Genomic DNA, 25,498 nt, shown 5'->3' with positions numbered 1-25,498 from the left:
GGTATCCCACTGATTATGATTCCTGTAGTGTAGAAGTGTGTTATTTGTAAATGGCACCGCATTAGTCACAGGTCTGAGCTTTCTGAAGGCTTACACAGGGCCGGCCCGTAGCACTGGCGTTATAGATGTTCGCCTAGGGCGCCAGATCTGGGGAGGCGCTGCGCTGGTAGAAAAACATTTTTGACCGTTGGTGCTCATCCTAATTTTCGGCCTTGATGTAACAACATTCATAATTAAGTAAATGTAACACCCTTTTTTGACCCCGGTTACACTTTTCATTTGCCCTGTACGATGGGCGCTGTAAGTGATGAAAATTGGGGATGTTGGCTTATCTGGCGCCCGCAGCTCACAGCCAAAGTGCGAGTGAGCTTGGGAGCGAATGAGGGAGAGGGAGGGTGCACCGGTACCGGCGCTGTTGTTATTAGAATCTGGTGCTAGCTGCTCTAACGGATATTAGAAGAAGACGTTTCTACAATAATGTGGAGGGAGAGTCCTCTCCAGTCAGACTGAGAGGCTGATAACTACAGCTCAGTGAGGTAAAGGACTCTGAGTTTTAGATAGTTCACTTTATTCTAAGTTATCTCAGTGGGTCTCAAACGGTTTGGTCACAATTTATGTAAACAAATATTTCCAAGGCACTCCTTTATAATTATTGGGATAAAACAGGTTTGAAATCATTTCAATGTATACAATAGGACAGTGAACCAAAAATATTGTTTTAAACTGGAGAGATAAAAAAAAAATGCACAAATAAATAAATGTTAATAGGTCAAATAAGATATGAATGAACAACAAAAATAAAATAAGTAACATTTATTTGTTATTGGCTATGGTAGGTTATTGGTTATGTTCACATACTTATTTGATTAATAAAATGTAAACCAATTTTTTTCATATGGGTGTTTAGAGTTGTACCCTCTAGATCTAGTAGTAATTCTGCTTAAAGTGCACCAGATTGAAGCATTTTACTTTAAAGGTTACATGTCATGGCCATTTCCAGTGATCATAATTCCATTGTTGAGGTATACTAAAATAGAAAAATACTGTGCAATTTTCCAAAATCACATTGGTTTCGCATACAGCATCTCTGTAAAGTATGTGTATTCAACAGTATTCACTTTCTCCACTAAACGGCTCACTGCAGCTCCTCCCCCCAACGAGGCGTTTTGGGGGGGTATTTTCTGTTTTAGAGTTTTACTCGCTACAGGGTGTACTTTGAGGGTTTTGACTCAGCACACCGTTTACATGCAGAAAAAACTTCATAACACACAAGGGGACGGGTAATAACCGGAAAAGCATGACATGTGACCTTTAAATGTTAAAAACATCTTCCCGGGGGGGCATACCTCCGGACCCCCCTAGAGGATGTGACGTCCACCCCCCATTCTATTGTGTATTCCTTGGATACTCTATTGATCTTTATCTTTTCTATTGTACGATTCTCTGGCTGGGGCGTCAACTCAAATCTCGCCTAGGGCTGTGAATTGTCTAGAGCCGGCCCTGGGCTTACAGGTGCATTACTGCCACCTATGAACTCATCTGACTAGAGTGTGTGAAGTGTCATGAATAATGGAAACACTCGGAATATCATTCTGGAGTGGTATTTGGTGTACATGTCAAGTGGGAGTTAAATGATCTGGATGACGGTATTTTACGGATGTTCACCTTCCCCAGCAATGTGTGCACATACAGTAAATATTCAGGCTTTTTAGGGACTCACCAAAGACAGAACAAAGACTTTTTAAAGAAAATGCACGGTTAATGTTAAAGATAACCACTACATACTACAGATGTACATTTATTTTACATTAAAGTCTCACAACTGTTTAATACAAGCTTTGTGGTTGACAGTTGCTGATTCATTTGGCCGATTGTGGTTTTGTGTTATCTCCTTTGAGTAGACCTTAACTGAATTGCCTTCACAATTACATCAAGGCTCCTCGGCCTTCATTCAACAGCAACTGCATCTGTTGCCATGAGAGCCAAGTCCTGTATCAGCACCGTTGCTTTTGATGTTGCCTATTACGTGCATTTACTGATTAATTTCCGCCCGGCTTCAAAGAAAGCGCACCCGCAATTTAGTGCATAACAAGAAGAAGAACAATGGCAGAATGGTAGTGGGATGCATTTGTTTCTGAGCTGTATATGGTGACTAACTGAACAAATGGTTTGCTGCAGATCCTTGTGCCGTACATAACCCTGAGCTACAGCCCGAGGGGCATTGCAACACATTTTCAATTTCCTTTTTCAATTTGCTGTGTGCACAATGGCTTGTTGTTTGTAAAAGCCGTGAAAAACCTCTGAAAATGTTTGACGTCAAAAGGAAAACACGCACAGGATTTTCCTTACAGAGAGTGTCACACTTCACTTTGATGTTTAGAGTGTTAGGAAGCCACTTATTCATAATAATGTTACTTACAGCATAAGCATGAGCTCTCCTAGCCTGGTGTAAATAACAAACACAAGCACATTTTCAGCCCAAGTAAATAAAAAACACTGCTTATTTTAACGAACATATTCACAATCAAACAGAAACAAAGGATAGGAATTTCACATATACCATACTCTGCAGTCGGAGCCTTACAAAGCACTTATTCATACAACTATAAAGGTATTATTCCTTTGTTCAGCAGTTCAATTACTGCCTTTTCCCCGTCTTGAGACCAATTAAGTATTCAGTTATCCAACCACTCAACTCTAATTCCTTCTCCTTACCAGGGGTGATTGTTTTCTCCGATGCGAAGCCAGTCTCAGAGTTTTCGGAGGGGATGCTCTGGATGGAGGACAGGGGGATGTCGGTGTCGGTGCTGGTCAGCCACGTGGACTCCGTCTCCTTGGTCCAGCTCTCCAGGTACCGAGGCTCCAGAGCATCGGTCCTGCTCCCCCCGCAGCCCATAGCTCTGCCTCGGGGCGGTGTAGCTTCCCACCTGGACCTTTCTTCAGCACGGATGAAAGGAAAAGCAGAAACAGATTTGATTTACACTGGATTTCGTTGTAGGAAGCTGTGATATCGACTGAGTGACACTTTTCCCTTCTAGACATAAAAGATTCATGATGATTCGGAAACAATATATTTTATTCTTAAGATAACATTCACTGCTAAATGATATATTAGAAATGAAGCTAATGGAAAATGTAGTGAAATGTAAAAAGTAAATGTGTATTTTGACAATAGATTAGCCAAGTCTCACTTGTGATTTGCTGACATTTAAATAGTGTACATTTGATTTGAGGGAGGGACTTTGCAAATTTGCAAATATATATTGTTTGTGCAAAAAATGTAACAAAAACTTTACATGCAGGTCAAATAATGTATTGTATGTTAAGTAGAGCCCAGTTTAAAGTACAATTACTAGGTTTTGGGAGTGGCAGTGCTGCATCAATACCAATCATAGATACAGTTCATAATGACAATTCATTCAACTGTATTTTACCATGTGTTACAGCTATGGCCTCTGGGTTTTGGGAAATGCTATAAGGTACTGTATGGTATAGAATTTTTTTTTTTAATCTAGAAACGAATTGGCAAATAATTGGATGAAGAAAGTGTTGCAGGCCACACATATAATATACTTTACAGTTACATTCTGTACATTTTACCAGAATAAGTCTCATAATACTTACAGAACAGCACGCAGCTGTGTTAAAACCCCAATGTCCTCATAAGATCAGCCTCTAGTGACTTCTTTCCTTTAAATAGCAGGTTGAGAGGTCCCTTCTTTGTTGACTCAATCTTGTTTACAGTTCTCCATGAGCATCCAAAGGCACCATCGATCACCGAATCCAGCAAGTCACCTGAGAAAGGAAGAGTCAAATCTGTCAGACTACAATTAAAGCTTTGCTCTGTTTTATGCATAAAAAGACTGAATGACTCTCCCATAGAGACACATATCTAACTCTTTTGTGGGATAAGTGCTTGCTGTGTAGCCTATTGAATGCTCTATTGTTGTATTTGTTCTACTGTTACCATATACATTATGGTTGTTTATAATAAACTGTTCTATCAATCTATCAATCTATATATCTATCAATCTATCTAATCGATATCTAATCAATACCTACCATAAATTAGACACTGATAAATTCCGAATAGTATTGATGGACTGACACTAAATGTCAACAATTACATTTACTATAGATCATTAGATCGCCTGGTGTAGCCTTTAACAATTCAATAACGACAATTAGGCTCAGATTATGGAATCCAAATAGACACCACAGAGGGTAAAAGGCAATGGTAAATACGTAGGACATTAATACCGATATTAGTCTGTATCGCATCATAAACAGCTATTATCGCTACAGGCCAACACAAAATAGCAACGATAGCGTGAATGAATACAAAAATAAAACCCCGGATGATGCCAGGCTGAAACGCGAAATACGCCAATTTTCTGTTCGGTTTATATGTGAAAAAAGAACACCTTAGAGTAAAATATGATAAAGCCTTACTGGTGTGATTGTATCGCCCCGGCTGCTCCCGCGTCTCGTCGCATCACAGGCGCATGACATGTTGCCAATAATCAAAATCCTCCGGTCGATAACGCGTCCGTGCACACCACGCGCTCCAATTCACCTGAGAAAAGGTGGATTTACAGAGAGAGTAACTGTTCAATGATTCAGCTATTCTCAAGCAGAAACGGGGTATGTTGTGGGGGGGGGGGGGGGGTTACAACTACAATATACCCCAATAATGTAGTTGTATTTTATGCCCATTGCAGCCAGCTAATGTATACCTGAACCTTAACTGCTAAATTAATGGTGTATCTGAAAATTAGGGCTGCAACGATGAGTCATCAATCATTAATTCATCGGTCAAGTGATTTTGAATGTAAGCAAATAGACGTTTATTTTCGATAGAAAACAGAGTTCTCAGGCTCTTCAATTAGAGATGTTTTATTATTTTCTGTTGTATATCAATGTAAACATTATTTTGGGCTGAGAGAAACTAGGATGCTGGCTCTTCAATGACTGACTGAACCATTTATACAGTAAAAATATTAGGCGGATTATATTGGGAGGCGTGTGGCGCAGTGGATAGAGCCTTGGCGTTCGGATCAGGGGGGGTCACAGGTTCAAACCCCACTGCAGTCAAAATGTCGTTGTGTCCCTGGGCAAGACACTTAACCCCAAATTGCTCCTGTGGGGATTGCCCACAGTATTGAGTATGTAAGTCGTTTTGGATAAAAGCGTCTAACAAGTGACATGTACAGGCAGATTCATCGATAATGAAAATAGGAGTCAATAGCAGCACTATTACAATTAGAAAAGCTGTGATTATTCTACTCTGACATTTTCCCAATTAACAATTATTAATCATGCTTGAGTAGATTGAATAATTGTCAAGTTGTTAAGCTCTCAAAAAAACTATTTTGACTAATCATTGGAAACCTGTGACCCAATACATTATGCCCCTAACACCAATAAGATGTTCACTTTTCTGCCCACAAGGGGACAGTCACTGCCCACTCCTTTACTCAAAGAATTGTGCTGGTAAATAAATGACTATAGTTCCCAGATTACCAATAAACCCTTTAACAATGTGTTAGGGGGCTAATAATGTTGGTTGGTATCTATAAATCTAAAACATGTGTTAGGTGAATCAGGTTTATGGAGTACTGCCAATATGTGGTAATATTCACTTCCCAATGTAGAAGTTAATTCATTCCTAAAACTGCATTCCATTAATTGCTTGTAAAACTTTTTCCAGCAAAGTGCCAATTCATCACAGCCCTCTTTCTATTTTTTTTTATTTCCACAATGAACCGTAAAGAGACAGTAAACAATATTCCTCCCTGCTTTATGGAAGTGATCATATTTGAAAAACACATCCGCTGTGAAGGAGAGGTCTGCTCCTGTGAATGAAGTTCATTTATTTTTGATGCATCAGCTGCCAATAAAGCTTATTACTAAAAACAGATAAGGAATGGCGCTTCAACTGTACGATCAATTCAGTAACGGGGCAGCTCACCACTTGTTCCCGTCACACAGCGGAAGATGTAATGGGCAAGCAGTGTACAGCATACTTGATGCACAAAACACTTCAAAATACAGGCGCGATAATCTGATTTACAACTCCTGGGAAGGTCTGCTGATGCTGTGAGCATTACCGGTGTGTAAACTCTGGCCTGTACATTACATTTTTCTTCACTACTGGACAGTTCATAATGGAGACTGACAAGAAAGACAGAAGAGAACATTTATTCCCAAACCATCAACAAGTCAACACTGCACTTCATCACTTACCATGCACCACTGAACCTCCACTCTGTAAATATATACAGAGTATGCATGAGCGAAAAAGCACTCAGTTGGAAAGTAGAAACACAGACACCACATTTATTTAGACACTGTGGGGGATTATCTAAAGGATTAAACTACCAATTGGAGTCCTGCCCTTTTCATACATATTCAAGCTTTATTTTGGTCTGAGCTGAATCAAATCCCTGTGACTTTCTCTCTCAGCACCCGTCACAAAACACAATGAATCTTGCTTCCTGGGGACAGTCTGGTCAATATGAGTCTGGGCAGCCTTGATTTGTATGTCCTGCACCTCTGTCCTATTGGACTACTGGTCAATAGGCCTGTCTCCCCATTACCCCGGCGATTAATGTGGCGCGCTGCCAGACGCTACACTGGCATGAATCATGGGTGAGAGTTCAACTGCAAACAAGGACGCCTTCCACTGAATCTTATAGAAAAATGTAAGTTAGGATTAATGCCATCGGGAGCCTTGTTTTCAGTCTGTGATACACTGAGCAGAGCTGGTTTAATGTTGTTTTGTGTGAGATATTTATGTATCTGAATGACGACCATTCAATTGGAAATACACCATTTTGCTTTCTTTCAGGAGTTACATGAACAGCTCTAAACACACAATTTGAATCAAAGGTGCAAACACTAGAACAGTGAGGTGCTTTTATGTTGTTTTATTTCTACTTCGTTAGATAATATCTGTATATAACATCCACACTTCACAAGAAAAGAAGGCTATACTACAAAGTTTGGGTTATTTTCAAGGTGGCTCTCTTTTAACCTGGCAGACTTAACCCAGAGTTTCAACCTGAAATCTGCTAAAAAGGACCTTTCACTAACTAATTCCTAAGGTTAGGCATTATATATATGCAAATGTGTTATATAACATTATTACAGCAAACAAAGCCATGCAGTTACAATACACAAAATAGTATGCATTGTGTTCTTGTTTTTTGCCACTGCAAACCTATTTTAAAGAGGGTATTGAACATTTGTTGTTTTAGTTGTGTTTATCTAAAAAACTGTAAAATAAAAAAAACAATTGCGTCCTCCCTGTATTTTCAACACAACAATCTATCAGAAAAAAGTCAGTTTTGTTTTTATTTGCAAGGTCTTATTCTATATCTTACTGAACTAATGAATGAATATGGTCATAGTGCTTTGTGACCAATTTTCTTACACTGGCTCTAAAAACAAGCGCTCTATAAAATCACAGCAGCATACATTAATAGTGCTCTAAAGGCTATTATTAATCAGTTTGACGTTTACTTGCATATTAAATGCGGTATTATTCCGACCAGTGTTGCCATTTTGGATGATGTATTTATGCTTGGTTGTAAGTCCAGTTATACTGCTGCTTTATTGCACCAATAGAAAACCAATTACAAAATGGGTATTTTAGTAGGGGATTTATCATAAAAAAGATTCAATCACAAAAAATCTGCAAGACTGCAAGTATTTTGAGTCAAGCCTTGCCACAGAGTTGTGAAAGTAAGGTCCTATTTTTTGTGAATTACAGGAAAGTCTTATGTGAGTCCAAGTCTCCAGTCTCAGGCTGACACCAACATGGCTCCACTGATAACAAATCAGAAACTAATTAACTTTATAATTAGGTAGGTACGTTTCCATTTAAGTGACATATGTCCATTTTCCTGAAAATTCACTCGGGTTCATTTTGTCCTCAGCTATGGTCTTCATGATTCTTCAACAGAAATGTGTCATTCATGTCCATGAATAGAAGCACATTTGTATATAGTGGGTAGCTAAACCAAACTCTGCCATGCAGTTGGCCTCCACATTCAGCCCCCACTGCTTCATTTTTAACAGCTGGTCAAGGTTGATAGCGAATAATATGCACTCTCCATTGATTTGCAAAGTTTTGCGGGGAGAAAATAACAATTTTCTGGCAAGTTCTGTCAGGAGGGGGAGTGAATGAGCTAATATGCAGCAGCGAGGCAGCCAAATCCAAACTTTCTCTGGGATTTTAGTGAGTCAGCCAGTTGGTTACCGCTCTGGAAAACTAGTTAGGATGCTTTTAGGGAGAGCAGAGGGGGAAAGTTGACTCCAATCACAAAGGACCAAGCATTTTTGCAGTTATACCATATTGTTCCAGACATGATTGAATGTAATGTGAAGTCATTACATTTGTGTGAAATTGGTCTCTACTTTGTCCCAATTAATGCCAAAAAGAATACAATTCCAACCAAAAATGTAATTTTCTTGACATTCATTCACCTTGGAAAACAACGAAACACTCTGCGAATGACACTGAGACATTATCATGTTCACTTTTCCAGATTCTATCAGCAAATTGTGGATATTGGAGCTTGCAGTGGGACAACGAGCAGCTTGTCCAGATTGAGCTTTGCCTGGCGATTGTGGTTCAGTGGCATCAATCACATCTCTGGGGCTTTTTTTCTTTCTGGCAGAGACGTGCCTCTTCTCCTCTGACTGGCAACAGCAGTCTCCCCCTTATGTAGAGACATGCCAGAGATTTCTAAAGAGGTGCTGTTCTTTCAATCCATCATCTCGTCAGAGCCAACATAACACCTTTTCATTAGTGCAGAGTGCTTCAGAGGAGAGGCATCACTACTACCTAAAATAAGCAGGGGGGGGGGGGGCTAACAACAGTACTTTCATTCCAGGCAAAAGTGGTAATGACATGTGAATGAGTTTATTGATCCGAAGCTTTTATTTGCCTTTAAGGAACGATAAGAGCGGCTCAGAAGCATGCAGCCTTTCATTCACTATTTTGCCTGGCTTTCTTGCAGATAGTCGACTTAAAAAACCTTGGGAGGAGCATTGGCTGTACAATTCATAAAAATCATTACACTTGCAGCTACTGTATATATATAAATAAATATATGGGACGTAGGATGTCTGCGTTAATGGAAACTGGAATAAGTAACTGCAAAGCACAGCATCATTAAGTATAAATATATATATCTTCAGGGTTTAATTGAATTAATATATTTCATGTTCTCTTGATGAATCAACCTTTTATCTCTTTAAGAAGAAAAATGGTACTTCCAAAGTGTACGTGTCAAAACTTGTGCCACACTAGAATTTATGTCTGACCTAAAAATGATTAATATTGCCACCATAACAGAATCATTCTCCATGACTGATTTATGTAATTTTCCCTACTGTCATTTAAATTATCAGGGGAAGTGCTAAAATCGACCTCTAGCCTCAATTGATATTTCCGCCTTTTAAATTCGGCTGGTCCGTAAATGCAGCCTTTGCACTTTATTGGCTTCATTCGTTTTATCCTGCTAAACACACAACTCTAATCCTATCAAAGGCAGGGAATATTCCAGAAAGGGCATTAGTGGGGGCTTAGGAAGCGCAGAACGGAGCATTAGTATTCATGGAATTTCCTGGGACAGAATCTTTTTTTAGTTTTAGGGAAATTATCTTGGGAAACTCTGATGAAGCCAAAATGTGGAAATAAAAAGGGTGATAAAGTGTGGGAGTCAACAAGCCGTAAGCTCAATAGTTTTTCCCTGTGTGATTTGTTGGATGTTCTACAATAAAAACGTGTGTAACCTTCTACAAACGGTCATCTACCTTGTTTGCAAGTTTGTATTCTTAAAGAAGGCATTGTTTGCTGTATTAACACAAATATGCTGCACTCGTCCATAAAATGAAAGACGGACAGAAAATATCCAGCGCCTCTTTCTGGGATCCTCAAAAGCTATGTGGATGTACTTCCTAGTGAAATTAAAAAGCTTTCAAGAGCATAGAAAATGTACAATTCAAGAAGTTAAAGACCATAAGTGACTTTATTATCAAGAAATCCTTTGACCAAATAAATTATCAAAAGACAGAGAGGGTAAAATATTGTTAAAGACTACACATCACTGATCATTTCAGGGCTAAAGTATAAAGACTTCTGGTCTGAGAATAACTTCGAACAAAGGACAAAATCCTCTACATGTAAATGAGTGAGGTTCTTCCTGCAACGAGCAATAACAGGCTGAACAAATGTCATAGTAATAACCTTATTATGATATCTGCCTTAAAGGCCATAGGAACCACACGATCAATAGGTATGCTTTAGCCGTTAGTTATATGAGCCCAAATTAGATGATTGGCATTTAGAGTGGCAATAAAATGGATGCTAAGGCTAAGTGAGAAACACGTCCTTGGGGTGTTCATTAAATGCCACGGTCATTTTACATTTCAAATCTGTGTGTAAATGGGAATTTGAGCCTGTGGGAGAGGTCCCCATAATCAGTAGAGTTCTTTGGTCGGGGACCAATCATATTGGATATAAACTGATGTTAGCATTTAGCTTAAAGAGAACTTTGCCTAAGTAAAGCCTAACCTTTCCATTCACCTGCTTTATACATCATTAACATGGATTAATATAATCCAATGATCTATCGTTGTTTATAAAACAAAGCTTTGCTGTATAGATTTCTTTAGAGTTTTTTTGTTGGATTGACAACAATGATTGATTATTAAATAATTAATGGTTGTTGAAATAAAGCAGAACATATTATTTTAGTGGACATTTATTGTAGGTACTGTTGTTAACAAATGCTGATTAACACACATTCGGTATACTCTGAATTAATTTAGATGTTTTCTTTTTATACTGTGATTAATTACAGACATATCTCCCAGCATGAGGGACATTTTGACAGCATCATTTCTGTCATTCGTTGAGAGTGACTTAATGATGACTGCCATCAGAAGCTAATGAGCCAAAGAGATCATTTGGGTAATTATTCGCTCTGTACTCTTTGAGCAATGATAATGTTCTCGCAGTGAGACATTTATAAAGTCAATAAGATCGATCAAAGAGCTAATTTAGATTCATTTTTAATATGAAAGGCATACAATTATCTGTGGATCCTCAAAACATTCAATTTGTAGAATATGGTTCAAATGTTAATTAAAGATATGATCATTCAAAAACATATGACACTTGTCCCACAAAAGTACTCATCAGATTAGGCTGTTTAATTATTTTTCCATCCGAATATCTTTTAAAAAGGTCATTTGTTAATTGATTTACATTATGTAGATATTATCTTATGGCAACAATGTCATTTGTGGTGAGTAAAACTAATAACTGACAAAAAGTAATAGCAGTTGAATTAAACCCTCCATATTTTGGTGTCATTGACTGGGGATGCATCATATATTTATTCATGAAATTATACAGAGACCGCAACACAACCACGAGTGTCCTAAAAGAGATTACCATCCAACTCCAGGCTGATATCTAGACGCACTAATTAAACTGTGAGTGCTGTCGCTAGGTGACAGTGATGATTTCTTGCTGAGCCCGGGGACCATCCACGAACACTGGTTTGGCAAATCATTTTGGGCTGTTTTATTTTTAATCCCTGTGCTGCAACACTTGCTGATTTTGAGATATTGCTTCACAATCGAGTGATTTTTGAGCGGGAGATCTATTTAAACCAAAAAACACTTTCTGCTTCCCCTGAGATGCAACCCCCCCCTCTCTCATACCGAATCAATACACACCAAAATGAATCCCGGTTATAGAGGCAGACGTGTGTGTAAGAATGAAAAGGTGCAGGCGGTGCGGCAGATGGGATTGTTTCATACACTGCTGATTCACCGTAATGGGAACAGGGAACATCCACAGCTTGTATCCTGATGTATGCTCATCACAACTCAAACCGACAGGACAGGAAAAGCCTAAAAGTGAACCCAATTCTGAAAATAACGGAAGAATATTAGTACAATCCCTTATGATTAGGATGTTCCCATTTATAATGCTACAACACGCTGTTTGCTACGGTCTTGCATCGGTGAACCCATTTACGACTGGTCTCAACATGTTTAGGTGCTCAAAATGATGCAAGGTAAATAAGGTTATAAGCAAGAAGAGGCTGGAGACACGTTTGTCAGGAAAGGGAGTGCCTGGGATGATGTCCCCTCTAATCACGAAACTGTCCGAAATGATTTAAAGTGGGTGCAGACGAACGGGTCTGCTGCTCTTATGTCTCTGACTGTACGGTATATCAGCCCTAGTGAGGTGAAATGTAATAGTATTAAAAAGTGACACATCACTGTGAGTTGCTGAGCGCAGAAAGTGTGTGTTTTTGGTGTCAGGGGACATTGCTGCATATGCTATTTGTGAGATTTGTATGGGGATAAATAAATATAAATGTGTGCACCAGTGTTGTTCCTGTAGGAGCACAATTAAAAGAAAAAAAAAATACGTTTTTTTTATCTAAATGTTGGCATCTTGGCCGTTGTCACCTACAACAGAGGGCAGCAGGTTGGAGATAACAACAACCAAACGCTGATACAAAATTATTTTAGGCTGCAAAAATGTTACAATTAATTTTCATTAACTGAAATCTCACTTTTTAGTGTGAACCGTCAAGTTCTAACATACAAATTAAACAGTACTTTTGGCTTAGCAAATTGTCAATCTGAAGTCAAGCACATTAAGTATTCGCAGGTTTATTGTTTACTCTAAATCAGGGATGGGCAACTTTGATGGTAGTGGGGGACACATCATTGATTGGCCACCAGGGGGCCGCAGATTCACTTGGAACACACACACACACACACACACACACACACACACACACACACACACACACACACACACAAATTCCATGTGTTGTATGTAATTATTAACAAATAAGTCTGACATCTTCATTGACATTTTACAATCAAAGGGAACATCCCCCCAAAATGGGAACATCCTCTAATAAGCTCACTAAACAAATATCAGTTCACAGAAATGTTATTTCATTTTTACAAGTGGCATGTTTGTATTGAACAGGTTATTAAACAGTGGAATACAACTATTTTAAACTATTGGAAAGCACGGAAAATGTGTGTGTATTGAGATTAACCATTAAGATGACATGAAGTCATGAACACTAACCCAGACATTAGTTGTCTAACTTGAACCTAAAACACTTGTAGCCAGTCTCTGCATTCCCCTTATTTCACAATAAGGGGAATGTCAACACAGACACCTGTCAGCCCGCACTCTGCTGTTCCTCAGCACCACTCCCCCTCCCTCCCGCTGAAATTATGAATGAAAAGCGTATAATCATAGATAACACGGCAGGGTCCGTGACAGTTTGTTTTCATCTGATTTCAAATAAACAAAGTCTTGGTTTTAAGAATATTAAACTTGTTTTCGCCAAATTCAGATGATAAATACAACTTTTAAGCCTGTAAAGGCATAATTACAAGAGGCAACTTAACGTCACAGCAGGCATAACAACAGCCGGTGTTTCTTGTGAGGGTTTCCCCGGGAAACAAACACAATACACACAAATGCGTCACAGATTATTTCGCGGTATTAGAAATCATGCACGCAGCTCGCGACGTAACTAGGAGTCTAGTGGACGGTATCAGTACTACAAGTAAAAAATAATAATATATATATATATATATATATTTTCTTTTAATTAATTACGTTGTTTATAAATTAATCTGAGGGCCCCAAAAAGAGGAGTTGGGGGCCGCCATTTTCCCATCCCTGTTCTAAATGGAAGCATAGCTTTTTGGTTGAATGTTACACTGTATTAAAGACGACGTGAAATTTAGGAACTTACAACTTGTAGGGAAAATGTTTTCATTGGTAATTAATAATATAATTTACACAATCTGACTTCATATTGCAACCAGTGGAGTCGTCCCCTGTTGGTCAATACAAATAATGCATGTTTTAGCATTTACTGTATTGTTTTACTTTTGAGGCAAAGAAGTTGCAGTCTGTCCCAAAAACTAGAAAACACATAGTAAACTTCCTCCATAGCTGTTCACATTCAACATTTATCTGATGTGACATAACTGCCAACCTTCAGCTGCTGCCGCCGCCGTGTTATTGAGTGACTTTGTCAGTCATCCTGGCAGCAGCCTGTGCTGATTCAAGTCTCTCCTCCACTGAGCGCTTTACACCTGCTGACAAAATCAAGTTTCACACATCAGGTCAATGCCAACCACCACTGCCTCAACTCTTAATTTTAATGATGATCCTAACTGGAGTTGATGATAATAACCGGCCTCATGCTGACATTAAGTTGGTCAAACGTGATTAATTAATTGATTATGACATCATTTCTTTTTTTTTAAATGACCATTTCTAATCTTATTTCATCTAGATTTCAAGAGAGAATATAACCTGGTGTACATCAGGGTCTGTTAAATGTGTGCTCAGATGATAATAGCTCACATACTTAAAGCCTTACCATCAATCTAAAGACATTAAACTATTAAACTACAGTTAAAAAAGCCTGACAGCTAGAGATCAGATGAACCTACACACTTGGACATTAAATAACACTTAAGAGTCTATAGTCTGCACAGCGAGGCTTTAAACGTAATACAGCTGGAACGATTTGTCAACTTATCAAGAAAAACTGAAATAATCTATTTTTTTAGTTGATTAATCGTTTTAGTAACTTTGAATGCAAAATAGACTCTTTTCTGCCTCCCAGATAAGGACATTTCCTGTTCTTCACCATTTTATATTAGATTTATGTGACTATCATTGGGTTTTAGAGTGAAAGAACAAGACATTTAAAGACATCACCTTGGACTTTTAGAAACAGGAATTCACATTTTTCCACAGTTTTCTGACACTTTATAGAATAAAAATGTAATATATCTATCTAGAAATAATCAGTAGATTAATTGAGAACAAAAATAAGCCAGTACTGTCTATAACTGTTTTTGTTTTTTTTGGCAATGATGACGATGCACACAACATAATTATTTACAAAAATAACATTTAGCAGGGCCTGAAAATACCCAACAAAAGCCTAAATGAGTCAATGACGCAGTCGCAATGTTCTCACTGTAAATGTGCCTCCATGGAGCACTTTCCTTCAACCAGTTGTGTAATATCTTTAACGGCACATCAGACTTTATAATGTGAGCCTGGCACAAGCGAGGGAACACTGCGAGGACATGAGGACGGTAATTTGAGGATATAATGTCGATCGGGGACCTTGCAGTCTGGGTGAGATATTAGTTTATTCAGCGTAGCAGATGTTATATTTGACCCAGCAGTCTGTTAGAACTGGTTAGAGAGGCATCATGCACTTAAATCTGTCTTCTTTGATTAGGACAAGATTTAGGACCTGTCCACACGGAGATGATATCAGTTGAATCCGCTAACGTTCTCTATCGTATAGACGGTTCGTACACACGAGGCCGACACGGAAACGCGGATTCGGGGCCCGAACAATGGCGGATCACAGGGTTGCGTTCGTGCTCCAGAAGCTACTGACCATGATACAGATTTTAATACAGCACCACTTACAGGCCCGGCATATGTACTACAGCGTCTCCAGCGGGTCGAGCGGTCTTGTGTGGACGGACACGTTTATTGAGCCGATTCCGTGTGGACGGAAGACTTTTTTGATATCGACATTGGTTAGTTTTCGGCTCCGTTTCGTCTCCGTGTGGACGGGGCCTAAAAACTCCATCATGACTTTATATTTGTTATTTCCTGTGTGTGGTGAATATTTTAAATGAGTGGCTGCGTGCAGTGCCATTTAATAATAATAACAATGATAATATGGGAGAATAATTTAAATGCATTGACCTGTTGCAGCAATTTTCTTTAGGTTTCAGTTTTAAGACAGGTGGGGTTTCCTCCAATACAAGGAAGTAAACCCAGAAGCTGACGTGTTCATTAAAACAGCAAAAAGTCAGGTCGATAATTACCAGAGATGCATGACGCAGTCTCCATTTGTCGACCTCTTCTCTGAGGGCAGACGGTGACGAGGAAGAGGGAGAAGCAAAGCAGCATGGGATGAGAAAGATGGATGATCTGTCAAGGCTGAGGATGTGATTAGTGTGAGCGTGGAACACATGGGGGAGGAACAGTGAGGACGACCTTCAGACCTCACCCCAAACTCAGCTGTCAATCACACTGCTCAAACCATGGCAACGCTTCGGCGAGGGGTCATCAGGTGCCTCAGGCTGATCGGCCCATGTAGGGAAACCTGTGTGCCACATTCAGGACATGAATGAAATATATCATCATTCAACAGAATACAAATATACAAAAATGGACCTTAAATGTAAATATTTACTGCTTTTCTTTTTATATGTGAACTGTATTTCTTTAGGTTTTTGACCATGGCTCAGATAAAAGTTACGTAAGGAATGTACATTTTTCACTTTTTTCTGCAATTTTATGGAAAAAATGATTAACCAAGAAGATATTGTCAGATTTGGTTATGATAACATTATGGCTAGTTCCAACCCCAACACATTGAAATCAACTTTTTCTGGTAGAGCAATTTGTAAATTAATAGGACAAATAAAAAACATAATTTTTAAGTTTTTCTCTATTGCAAAATATAAGTGAGTTTCAAGTTTCAAGGCTTTTATTGTCATTTGTACATATCTACAGTGTATATATGAAAAAGAACATTTTAGGTCACAGGCTCCTCCAACAATGCAACACAATAAAACAAGTGAATACATACAAAAATAGAATAGTAGGAGGAGATGGTGAGATAGGCTTCTTTAGGTTAACCACTCAAATGCTGAACAGCTGTAAGTTGAAAATGATCTCAAGCCTATTTAATACCAAGCTCTATAGTAAGAGGGGAGTTTTGAAAGCAGATAGAAGTGCTTCAATAGAGAGCTGTATGTTTGACTGTATTACAGTATAGTAAGAGCTGCTAACTTCTGATGAGTTTCTCTTCTGTTGGAGCACAATCATACTTCTCTCTGCTTTATCAGTATGCAACAGATGCATGAATTTACACAGGGACAACTCTGACCTTGTGTTTTCTTCTGAAGCCTGGGATTAGAACCATTTTTGGATTTTGTTGTATATCACCAGTCCTGACTCATCGGGACAACACCGTCCTTGTATTTAATCATTCTGCTCTTGAAAATGTCCCTTTACATGGGCAACATAAACTATAGTCTACAAGAGAGATTTCAACTGGCAGGCTATTTCATCTCCTCCACATTTTGTTAACAGCTCTTGCAACTTACTTTTTTTCATGACCACTTGGGGGCAACAGTGTCTCATGTTGTTAAAGATGATTTAATAGAAATAGAAATGAATAGAAGTAGTCCAATAAGATAAGATACATCAGCCCACTTTACAGTAAGTCCTGCCAAAACTTCTGTCATTAATAAAGATGGTGGAAACAGAGAAAATATTTAAATTTATTTATATTTGATATCATCTGTTTAAAGTTCTGTATCATATAACACATTACAGTAATGTATGCACGATTCATTCAATAGGTAGCATTGATCGGGCAACAGTAAGAGGGTGTTAACACAGAAACATAAGAGTAATGTAATGTAATGTAATGTAATGAGTTCAGTTGAAGGGGTTTAAACTTTTGCAGAACTCTTGCAAGCTAAGAAATACATTTCCTGAGGTCTGAAAATACTGAAACTAAAATGTGTTGAAAAGTTCTGAACTGTAGGAACACATTGCTTTTTGTGGTGATTGGTTGCATTTTTTAACATTTTCCCATTTCAGTTCCTGGTTTGGGTTTCCCGTGTTGGCTGTGTGATTGGTTTTGGAAACAGTAAGCCTTTACAAATAACATGCTGTGGTCATGGCACTGAATCTATGATCGTTTGTTTTGCTTTGTTGCTTTTTTGGACCAATACTCTAAGATGATATCCATTTTCAAAGGTTTTACTTAAAGTACAGGGATTTGAGTTTTTTCAAAATGTGGTAAAGTACTGTGTTATGATTGAAACTAGCTGAGTCGGCACACGGGACATTATGGTTTTGCAGAAAACACAGTCAATGGCTAAAACATGTGTAACTTTTTAAAACTGGGTCGACAGGCTAACAAAAGGACACAGAACTGAAATAAAACACACATTTATAAACCATTCATCTTCCAAATAGAGGCAGGAGCTAATTGGCGTTTCTTCAACTCCTTACTGAACCACAGCAATTTTCACTGAGAATAACATCGATCTAATAATAGAGTTCATCAGAGCAACAGACTCCCAACGAGTGAGTCATTAACAGCCTGTGGATATAAACAATTCAATTATTCCCGTTTCAATTAATGCTTTACCTGATCCAATCCCTCTGTCCCAGTTCCTAGGAACATTACTGTCATTTTGACAGCTTGAATGTCACTTCATGAGAAGTTTTTTTTACAATTTGACACTGAAAGGAATATGGTTACCATGTTTCATATATTCACTTAAATATGGTTGTGTCTGGTATTCAGTCCTCTTTCGCCTCTATTATTTATTCTCTATCTTTTAGAAGCTTCATGTTTTTCTCATGCTGTTGATCTTCATGGCCTCTGCCGTGAAATGATGCTGCTTTGTCAAAATCCTCCAGAGACACTGACAAGTAATTTTTGTTAATAAATGTCAAATTGCAGTCACAGTGAACAGTGTTAATCCTGCTGTTATAAAAACATCATACAAGTCCCAAACAGAAGCAGGACCACAGGAAATGCTTTAAGATACAACAGAAACGGTGTTGAAGATTTACATGGAACCGTACTGCAAGCTGGTGGCGCCATTGCCAGAAAAGATATGAAGGGCTTCTTTTACTTTTAAATGCTTACTTTTCATAATAAAAATAATCTATTGGAACCTTAAGCATTAAACCTCTTCTTAAAAAAGTATTGCATACTATTTTTGGAAAATAAAGCTTTCCCTTAGCTTGAAACTAAAGAAAATCACTCTTCCTTACAGCACACTTATACTAAAACAGAGAGTACTTTTTCAAGCATCAGAGCATAGAGTGAGAAGAGTGATAGGATGTGGGGAAGTGAAAAGAAGATAAAAGAAAGGGTGGCATGAAGTAATTTAGCAAACTTATTAAATAACATCCGGATCTCTTGCAATGAGCCAACTTGGCCTCAGTCTCAGCCACCTCATATCTATAAACTATCACCTGACGATAGATTCTTGGCATTTACTAATGCAAATTGAGGAATATGCACACTGTACTTTGTCCTGAGATAGAGCAGCTGTTCTGAATCCTTCTTTCAACAGTTCTCTCTTATCTGCATGGCCTGTGTGAAGAGTGAATTAGATGAGAATTGAAAACACTGCTAGTGATTACAAAAGATTTGGATGTGAGTTAAAGTTCACTTGTCTCGTCGGAGATTATAACTTTTTTAAAGTTGTAGGTAGTGAGGGAAATTGGTTCTTGTTAATATTCAAACCCTGTTGCTGGAGATTGTCTTCCTCAGTCAGCTCTATTGATTAAACTTGAATCAGGCAGTGGCCGCGTTAGATCTTTTTGTCGGGGGTTGCTGAGGTGGAGCACTCAAACAGGGACGGAGATGCAGAGTTACGATGCTCAAGGGTGTAACTTTGGTTTGAGAAGTGGGGGGGGGGACAAAACAGGGGGTCCTCTGCAATGAAACATTGTTCTCGATTTAATTCCATTTCCTGCCTTTCTACAAATATATATTAGGGACTATGATGTTAACTAATCCAAGAATAATGTGTAGTGTACAGTTTATAATGAGTGTGCAGACTTATCTATCCATGAACCTGTTTTATTTGTGATGACCTCACATCCTATAGGGGGGGCCGGGGGCATGCACCCCCGGTAAGAATTTTTCTTTAAATTGAAGTTAAAGGCATCAATCTAGTGCACAAATTAAGAGATTTATGGATACAGCTCTCAACACTCATATGAAACAGAACTGTATATATTTCAATACTCCAAAAGCCATTAGAATATGCTCACAACCAATAACACATCATTGATATACTCCTCTCTCCTATCTTTATCTTACCTAGTCTGCATTCTTTCTTTTTATTTATGCATATTTTACTAATCACTCCCCTTTCAAACTGTTTTAAATTTTTTACTGACATTGGAATTATTTTTTAACTTATTTTGAACAACTATATTAAATAGATGGAAATATTTGTTTAGACCAAACCGTTTGAGACCCACTGAGTTTAAAGTTTATAACATAATCACTCAGCGAGTCCTTTACCTCCCTGAGCTGACGTTATCTCAGTCCGAAAGGAGAGGACTCTCCCTCTCCTTATTGTTGAAACAGCTTCTAATCTCCGTTAGCTCCGAGCTAGCACCAGATGCTAACAACAACCCCCGTAACTCTCTCTGTCTCTCTCTCTGTCTCTCTCTCTGTCTCTCTCTCACACACAAAATGCGCTCCTGCCACACACACACAGACGGTCCTCTGTGACGATGACCACTTGCGTAAAAAAAAAGAAAAAACACATTTGAAAAGTGGGGGGGACACAAACGGGACATGTCCCCCCTGTCCCCAGTGGAAATTATGCCCATGACGATGCTGAACCTGTTGGCTGGAAGCTGGCTGCCACGGAAGATCCCTTTAGATCACTTACCTAAGAAATAGTAATCATTTTAATTACCTACTGAACATCTATAGTCAAAATCCAGTTATCAACAGAAAAAGTGCTGCAGAAAAATTGCCCTTTAAAACTGCTAAATGACTTCAAATGACACATTGTTAATGATGCAACACCGTGTAAGCAGCATTTCACTGCTGTAACTGGACGAGGTGGAATTCTTTTTAACTACTTTATATAAAATGTGTTAACTGAGTTCGGTGGTTTCTAACATAGAGGTCAGGCGTTCTCCAAAGAACCACAAACAACACTTGGAGGGCCTAAGATCATTCATTTGTCATTTTTATTGGTGGCTTTTTGTGAAATACTAGAGGATTTGACAATTGTTAGACGTCCGAAAGGTGACAAAAAGCCCAACAATACAATCCTTTTCTAACTGGACCAGCAACCAACAGCTCTATTGCGGCCCCACACGTCATATCATAGAGATATAAAGGTACAAACATACAAACGTATTTGTATTCACACACACAACCTTACAAACAATGCTTGCATGCTAAACACCCACCTCCCATGGCGAGATTCATAGATGCCAAAGGCTCCTCAGAATCCTAGTGGACTGGTCTGAGCTAAAAGTCAAGTATTTAAAATGGTCAAAGTATAAAGAGGGATACAATGGAAAATCAACTTTTTTATAATTTAAGACTTTCTGATTTGTGTATGGTTTTAGGAATGTACATAGTAAATATATGTGGTGATAGAAAGTACACATATAAACTTTTGTAATATAACCGCATCACTTTTAGTTTTTCCATACCTAATCTACATAAATATGCGATAGAAGATGCAATCGACAAACACCATGTCATCATATTGGCAAAGAATGACTAACAGCTAATTATATATTTATAAAACAGGGCAGAAAAACTGCAGGCAGATTAAAAAAACTTTAGAAGGAAGTTTAAAGCATGCTAATTTCTCCAGAGTGTAATACATTCCTTTAATAATACATTCCCTCCTTCAAGGTCAGCAGATAGTGTCTGATGTCAGAGACATGTTCCTGTTATGCTTTAATGAGGCTGCTTTAGATGACTATGAAGATAATTCACTCTAACAACTCAGAATACTGACTCTAATAGGTATGAATTATGTCCAAGGCTTGTTGAACTTGTTTTGTTATTAATGTCAGCATAGCAAAAGTAGCCTTTCCAGCACCCTGACACCACATCTACTCATTATTCATGTCATATTGACCCTAAAAAGGCCCTTATTTTGCACTTCAAAGGTGGAGAAAATGTCACACTGTATTTTACCATACACATTGAAGTAAAGCAATTTCAGCGTGTTGAAATACATGTGCTGTGAATGTGACTCTTGTCTCATTGAATAGTTTTAAACTCGAGGGATTTTCGACAGTCAGTATTGAACTTTGAACTCTGGGGAACTCTGAATGGATACACCCTCGCCCGGACGTCTGTCTCTGCATCTGGTTTATAAAAGCTCAAATTCTAACTTTCTTGACATTCAAAACCTCCTTAAATGTATCAAAGAGTTTCAATTTGGTTCATCAATAGTTCTGCTTTCCTTTCAGAGAAAGTAGAATTAAAGCATAGAAATACTTAAATCAATTGGAACTCTGCCACATTTGACTTTCCTCAGACCTTTTCAAACCTCGCCCCACTGATTGTATTATCTTTAAACAGCCATGGAAAAAACAATTTAGTCATACAGCAGACAAAGGATGTTCACCTTAACTGCGTTATAGATGTCACAGTCAAAATGGCTTTGACTTTGAGGCAGGTTAGTGCAGAGGATTTAGTTCAAAAGGAAAGAGCAAAACAAATTTTAAAAAAGAGTAATTTTGCCTAATTTAATTTTTAAAACTATTGAACAAGAAGAATAAAATAAGAAATAGGAAAGGGACATATTGGAGCAGTGCTACATTTGTTTGTTCTTCTGGAACCACTTTTGTGAAATTGTAAAATGTATGGAATGTCCTTTTCCATATTAGCTACATAGCTAATTATAATATATGAATTATAATATCATATCATATATAAGGTATAATACAAATATTTCTGTTGCACTAATTGCATGGGAAATGATTACAAATCTAACTTAAAGAAGGTAATCCACTTTAAATGTCCAAGTTTAATGTTCAGTGCTTCTTGCTAAAGTGGACCAAGATGATGAAATAAATAACCTTGCTTGAGTTATGTGTGCAAATAAATATTGTGCACATGTACTTAGAGGAAAGTATTTAACTGAGAAACATGCTGCTTCAGTGAGAGGGAATAAATAAATGTAGGTGTCATGATAATGATTTATGAAGTTTATCCAGCTGTACCTAGACATAGATTATGGCTGCAGCTCATGACATATCACATTTCTCTGTGTCAGTGTTGTAATGTATAATACTATATAGCTGTGTTCAAGGGCCTGCCTTCCACTGTGGATCACACAGCTATCACATGATCATGATAGTTGAATATTCAGTATATTAATCAAGCTGCCATAGAGATATGTTATTCATACAGGGAGCAGGGATAGTTTATCTTTAATGAGCATGTTAAGGGTAAACATCCTAGAGAATCAGGAAAGACACACTAATACCCCACTACTACAACTGCTGCTGTACATCACTGTGACCCAAGCATTAGTGTTAAACTACAAGATCCACAACAACTGCAACAGTCCCTATTTTTACGTTCACCATTTATCCTTAATTTGGCTTTAGGTACTGTGCATTCCCTATAATAATTATAACTTTAATTTATATAGCGCCTTTCATAACCTCAAGGTCGCTTTACAAAGATATGATTTACTGTCTCATGAAATATTTGTGGAAGCATGGCATTCAGCCCAAAGGTGAGTTATCACCACGAGTCATATGATAATGTACCGTTTTACAAATTCAAAACACAACGTCTGTTAATTGGATATAATAATTCACAACATCCTAGAGGCTAGGAATATTGTCTTCGCTTTTCTCTTCTGCCTGCACTGCCAACGTTTTGAAGAATAAACTGATAAACAGAATAATTTCTGAAAAGCTGTGCTCTTCTGCTCCTGGGCTGTGGCGTTTAAGACGTGCAGATTCACCTTGCTTTTATTACAGAGCAATACTGCAAAATACTTATAATAAAGAGAAAAACCATGGCCACTGACAATAACGAAATGTAGAGTGCTCGACAATATTTATTTTAAAGTCCGTAGAAAATGATTTGCAACAGAAAGGAAAGGAAATTGATATCTAATCTCCAGCAAGATCCATCTTTTGTCACAATCTTATGAAGGACCCAAATGCAGCACTCGAGTATTGGTAATCTACTTTATTGGTAATAATACCAGAGCAGAGGGATACCGGATGATGTACAGGCAAACGAACCAGAGGACAGCGGGCAGAAGGTGAGTCAGGGCCGGGCAGAGGGTCAGGGAGTAGGCGAGGCGGTCAGCGTAGGTACAGGCAGGGTCAGACAGCAGGCAAGGTAGGATAGTCCAAGGACAGGCAGGATCAGGGATCAGGCAGAACAGGCAGGTCGGGCACAGGCAGGGTCGGAACCGGATAGGCAATCTGATAACAAACGCGTGAAAGACTAGCATAAGGCAAAATACGATCTGGCAACGGGTGTGTGTCTGGTGAGGGTTTAAATACTGGCAGTAAAGCTAATGGGTGCAGTAGAGAAAGAGAGTGAGCAAAAACGTAGGTGTGGTTAACAGGTGAGACAGGTGAATGGAAAACTACTGGTGAATGATGGAGCAGACTGTGACATCTTTATCAAAAACTGAAACTTTGGCAAGGTTTTTATCCATCCATCCATCTTCTCCCGCTTATCCGTGGTCGGGTCGCGGAGGTAGCAGTTCCAGCAGAGAGCCCCAAACTTTCTTTTCCCTGGCCACATCAACCAGCTCTGAGTGGGGGATCCCAAGGCGCTCCCAGGCCAGAGAAGAGATATAATCCCTCCACCTGGTCCTAGGTCTACCCCTTGGTCTCTTCCCAGCTGGACGTGCCTGGAACACCTCCCTAGGGAGGCGCCCAGGTGGCATCCTAACTAGGTGCCCGAACCACCTCAACTGGCTCCTTTCGACGCGAAGGAGGAGCGGTTCAACTCCGAGTCCCTCCCGGATGACCGAACTTCTCACCTTATCCCTAAGGGAGACACCAGCCACCCTGCGGAGAAAACCCATCTCGGCCGCTTGTACCCGCGATCTCGTTCTTTCGGTCATGACCCATCCTTCATGACCATAGGTGAGGGTAGGAACGAAAATGGCCCGGTAGACAGAGAGCTTTGCCTTCTGGCTCAGCTCCCTTTTCGTCACAACTGTGCGGTAAGGAGACTGCAGTACCGCTCCCGCTGCTCCGATTCTCCGACCCATCTCACGCTCCATTGTTCCCTCACTCGAGAACAAGACCCCGAGATACTTGAACTCCTTCACTTGGGGTAAGGACTCATTCCCTACTTGGAGTGGACAGTCCATCGGTTTCCTGCTGAGAACCATGGCCTCAGATTTGGAGGTGCTGATCCTCATCCCAGCCGCTTCACACTCGGTTGCGAACCGATCCAGTGAGTGCTGAAGGTCGCAGACCGATGAAGCCATCAGAACCACATCATCTGCAAAAAGCAGTGGTGCAATCCTTAGTCCACCGAACTGCAGACCCCCTCCCCCACGACTACGCCTCGAAATCCGATCCATGTATATTACAAACAGGATTGGTGACAAAGCGCAGCCCTGGCGGAGGCCAACCCTCACCTGAAATGGGTCCGACTTACTGCCGAGGACCCGGACACAGCTCTCGCTTTGGGAGTACAGAGATTGGATGGCCCTGAGTAGAGACCCCCTCACCCCATACTCCCGCAGCACCTCCCACAGTGACTCCCTGGGAACCCGGTCATACGCCTTCTCCAAGTCTACAAAACACATGTAGACTGGATGAGCGTACTCCGAGGCCCCCTCCAGGATCCTT

The 25,498-nt window shown here is 39.2% G+C and overlaps 1 protein-coding gene across 9 annotated transcripts in view; it reads right to left on the bottom strand.

Moving 5' to 3' along the window:
• The window catches only part of baalcb (BAALC binder of MAP3K1 and KLF4 b), a 72,333-nt gene that overhangs the window by 1,950 nt on the left and 44,885 nt on the right, over nucleotides 1-25,498 (bottom strand). Inside the window, exons 3-8 of one of the 9 annotated variants that reach the window (XM_079642771.1) lie at nucleotides 23,921-24,106; nucleotides 16,128-16,223; nucleotides 15,943-16,057; nucleotides 4,453-4,576; nucleotides 3,625-3,795; nucleotides 2,716-2,937 (exon numbers count right to left, since the gene is read on the bottom strand). In XM_079642771.1, coding sequence (XP_079498897.1) covers nucleotides 2,716-2,896 — 181 coding nt within the window. In that variant the 5' untranslated portion in view covers nucleotides 2,897-2,937; nucleotides 3,625-3,795; nucleotides 4,453-4,576; ... (1 more) ...; nucleotides 16,128-16,223; nucleotides 23,921-24,106. Of the gene's footprint in view, nucleotides 1-2,715; nucleotides 2,938-3,624; nucleotides 3,796-4,452; nucleotides 4,577-14,069; nucleotides 14,132-15,942; nucleotides 16,224-23,920; nucleotides 24,107-25,498 lie in introns of those variants that run through there. The other 8 variants (XM_079642772.1, XM_079642775.1, XM_079642776.1 and 5 more) reach the window with 8 other exon arrangements.

This window comes from Notothenia rossii, assembly GCF_949606895.1.
Source record: "Notothenia rossii genome assembly, chromosome: 8".
In the NCBI taxonomy this organism is placed as follows: Eukaryota; Metazoa; Chordata; class Actinopteri; order Perciformes; family Nototheniidae; genus Notothenia; species Notothenia rossii.
Note: the sequence above shows the minus strand (reverse complement) of the source record. Positions and strands in the feature narration are given on the sequence as shown.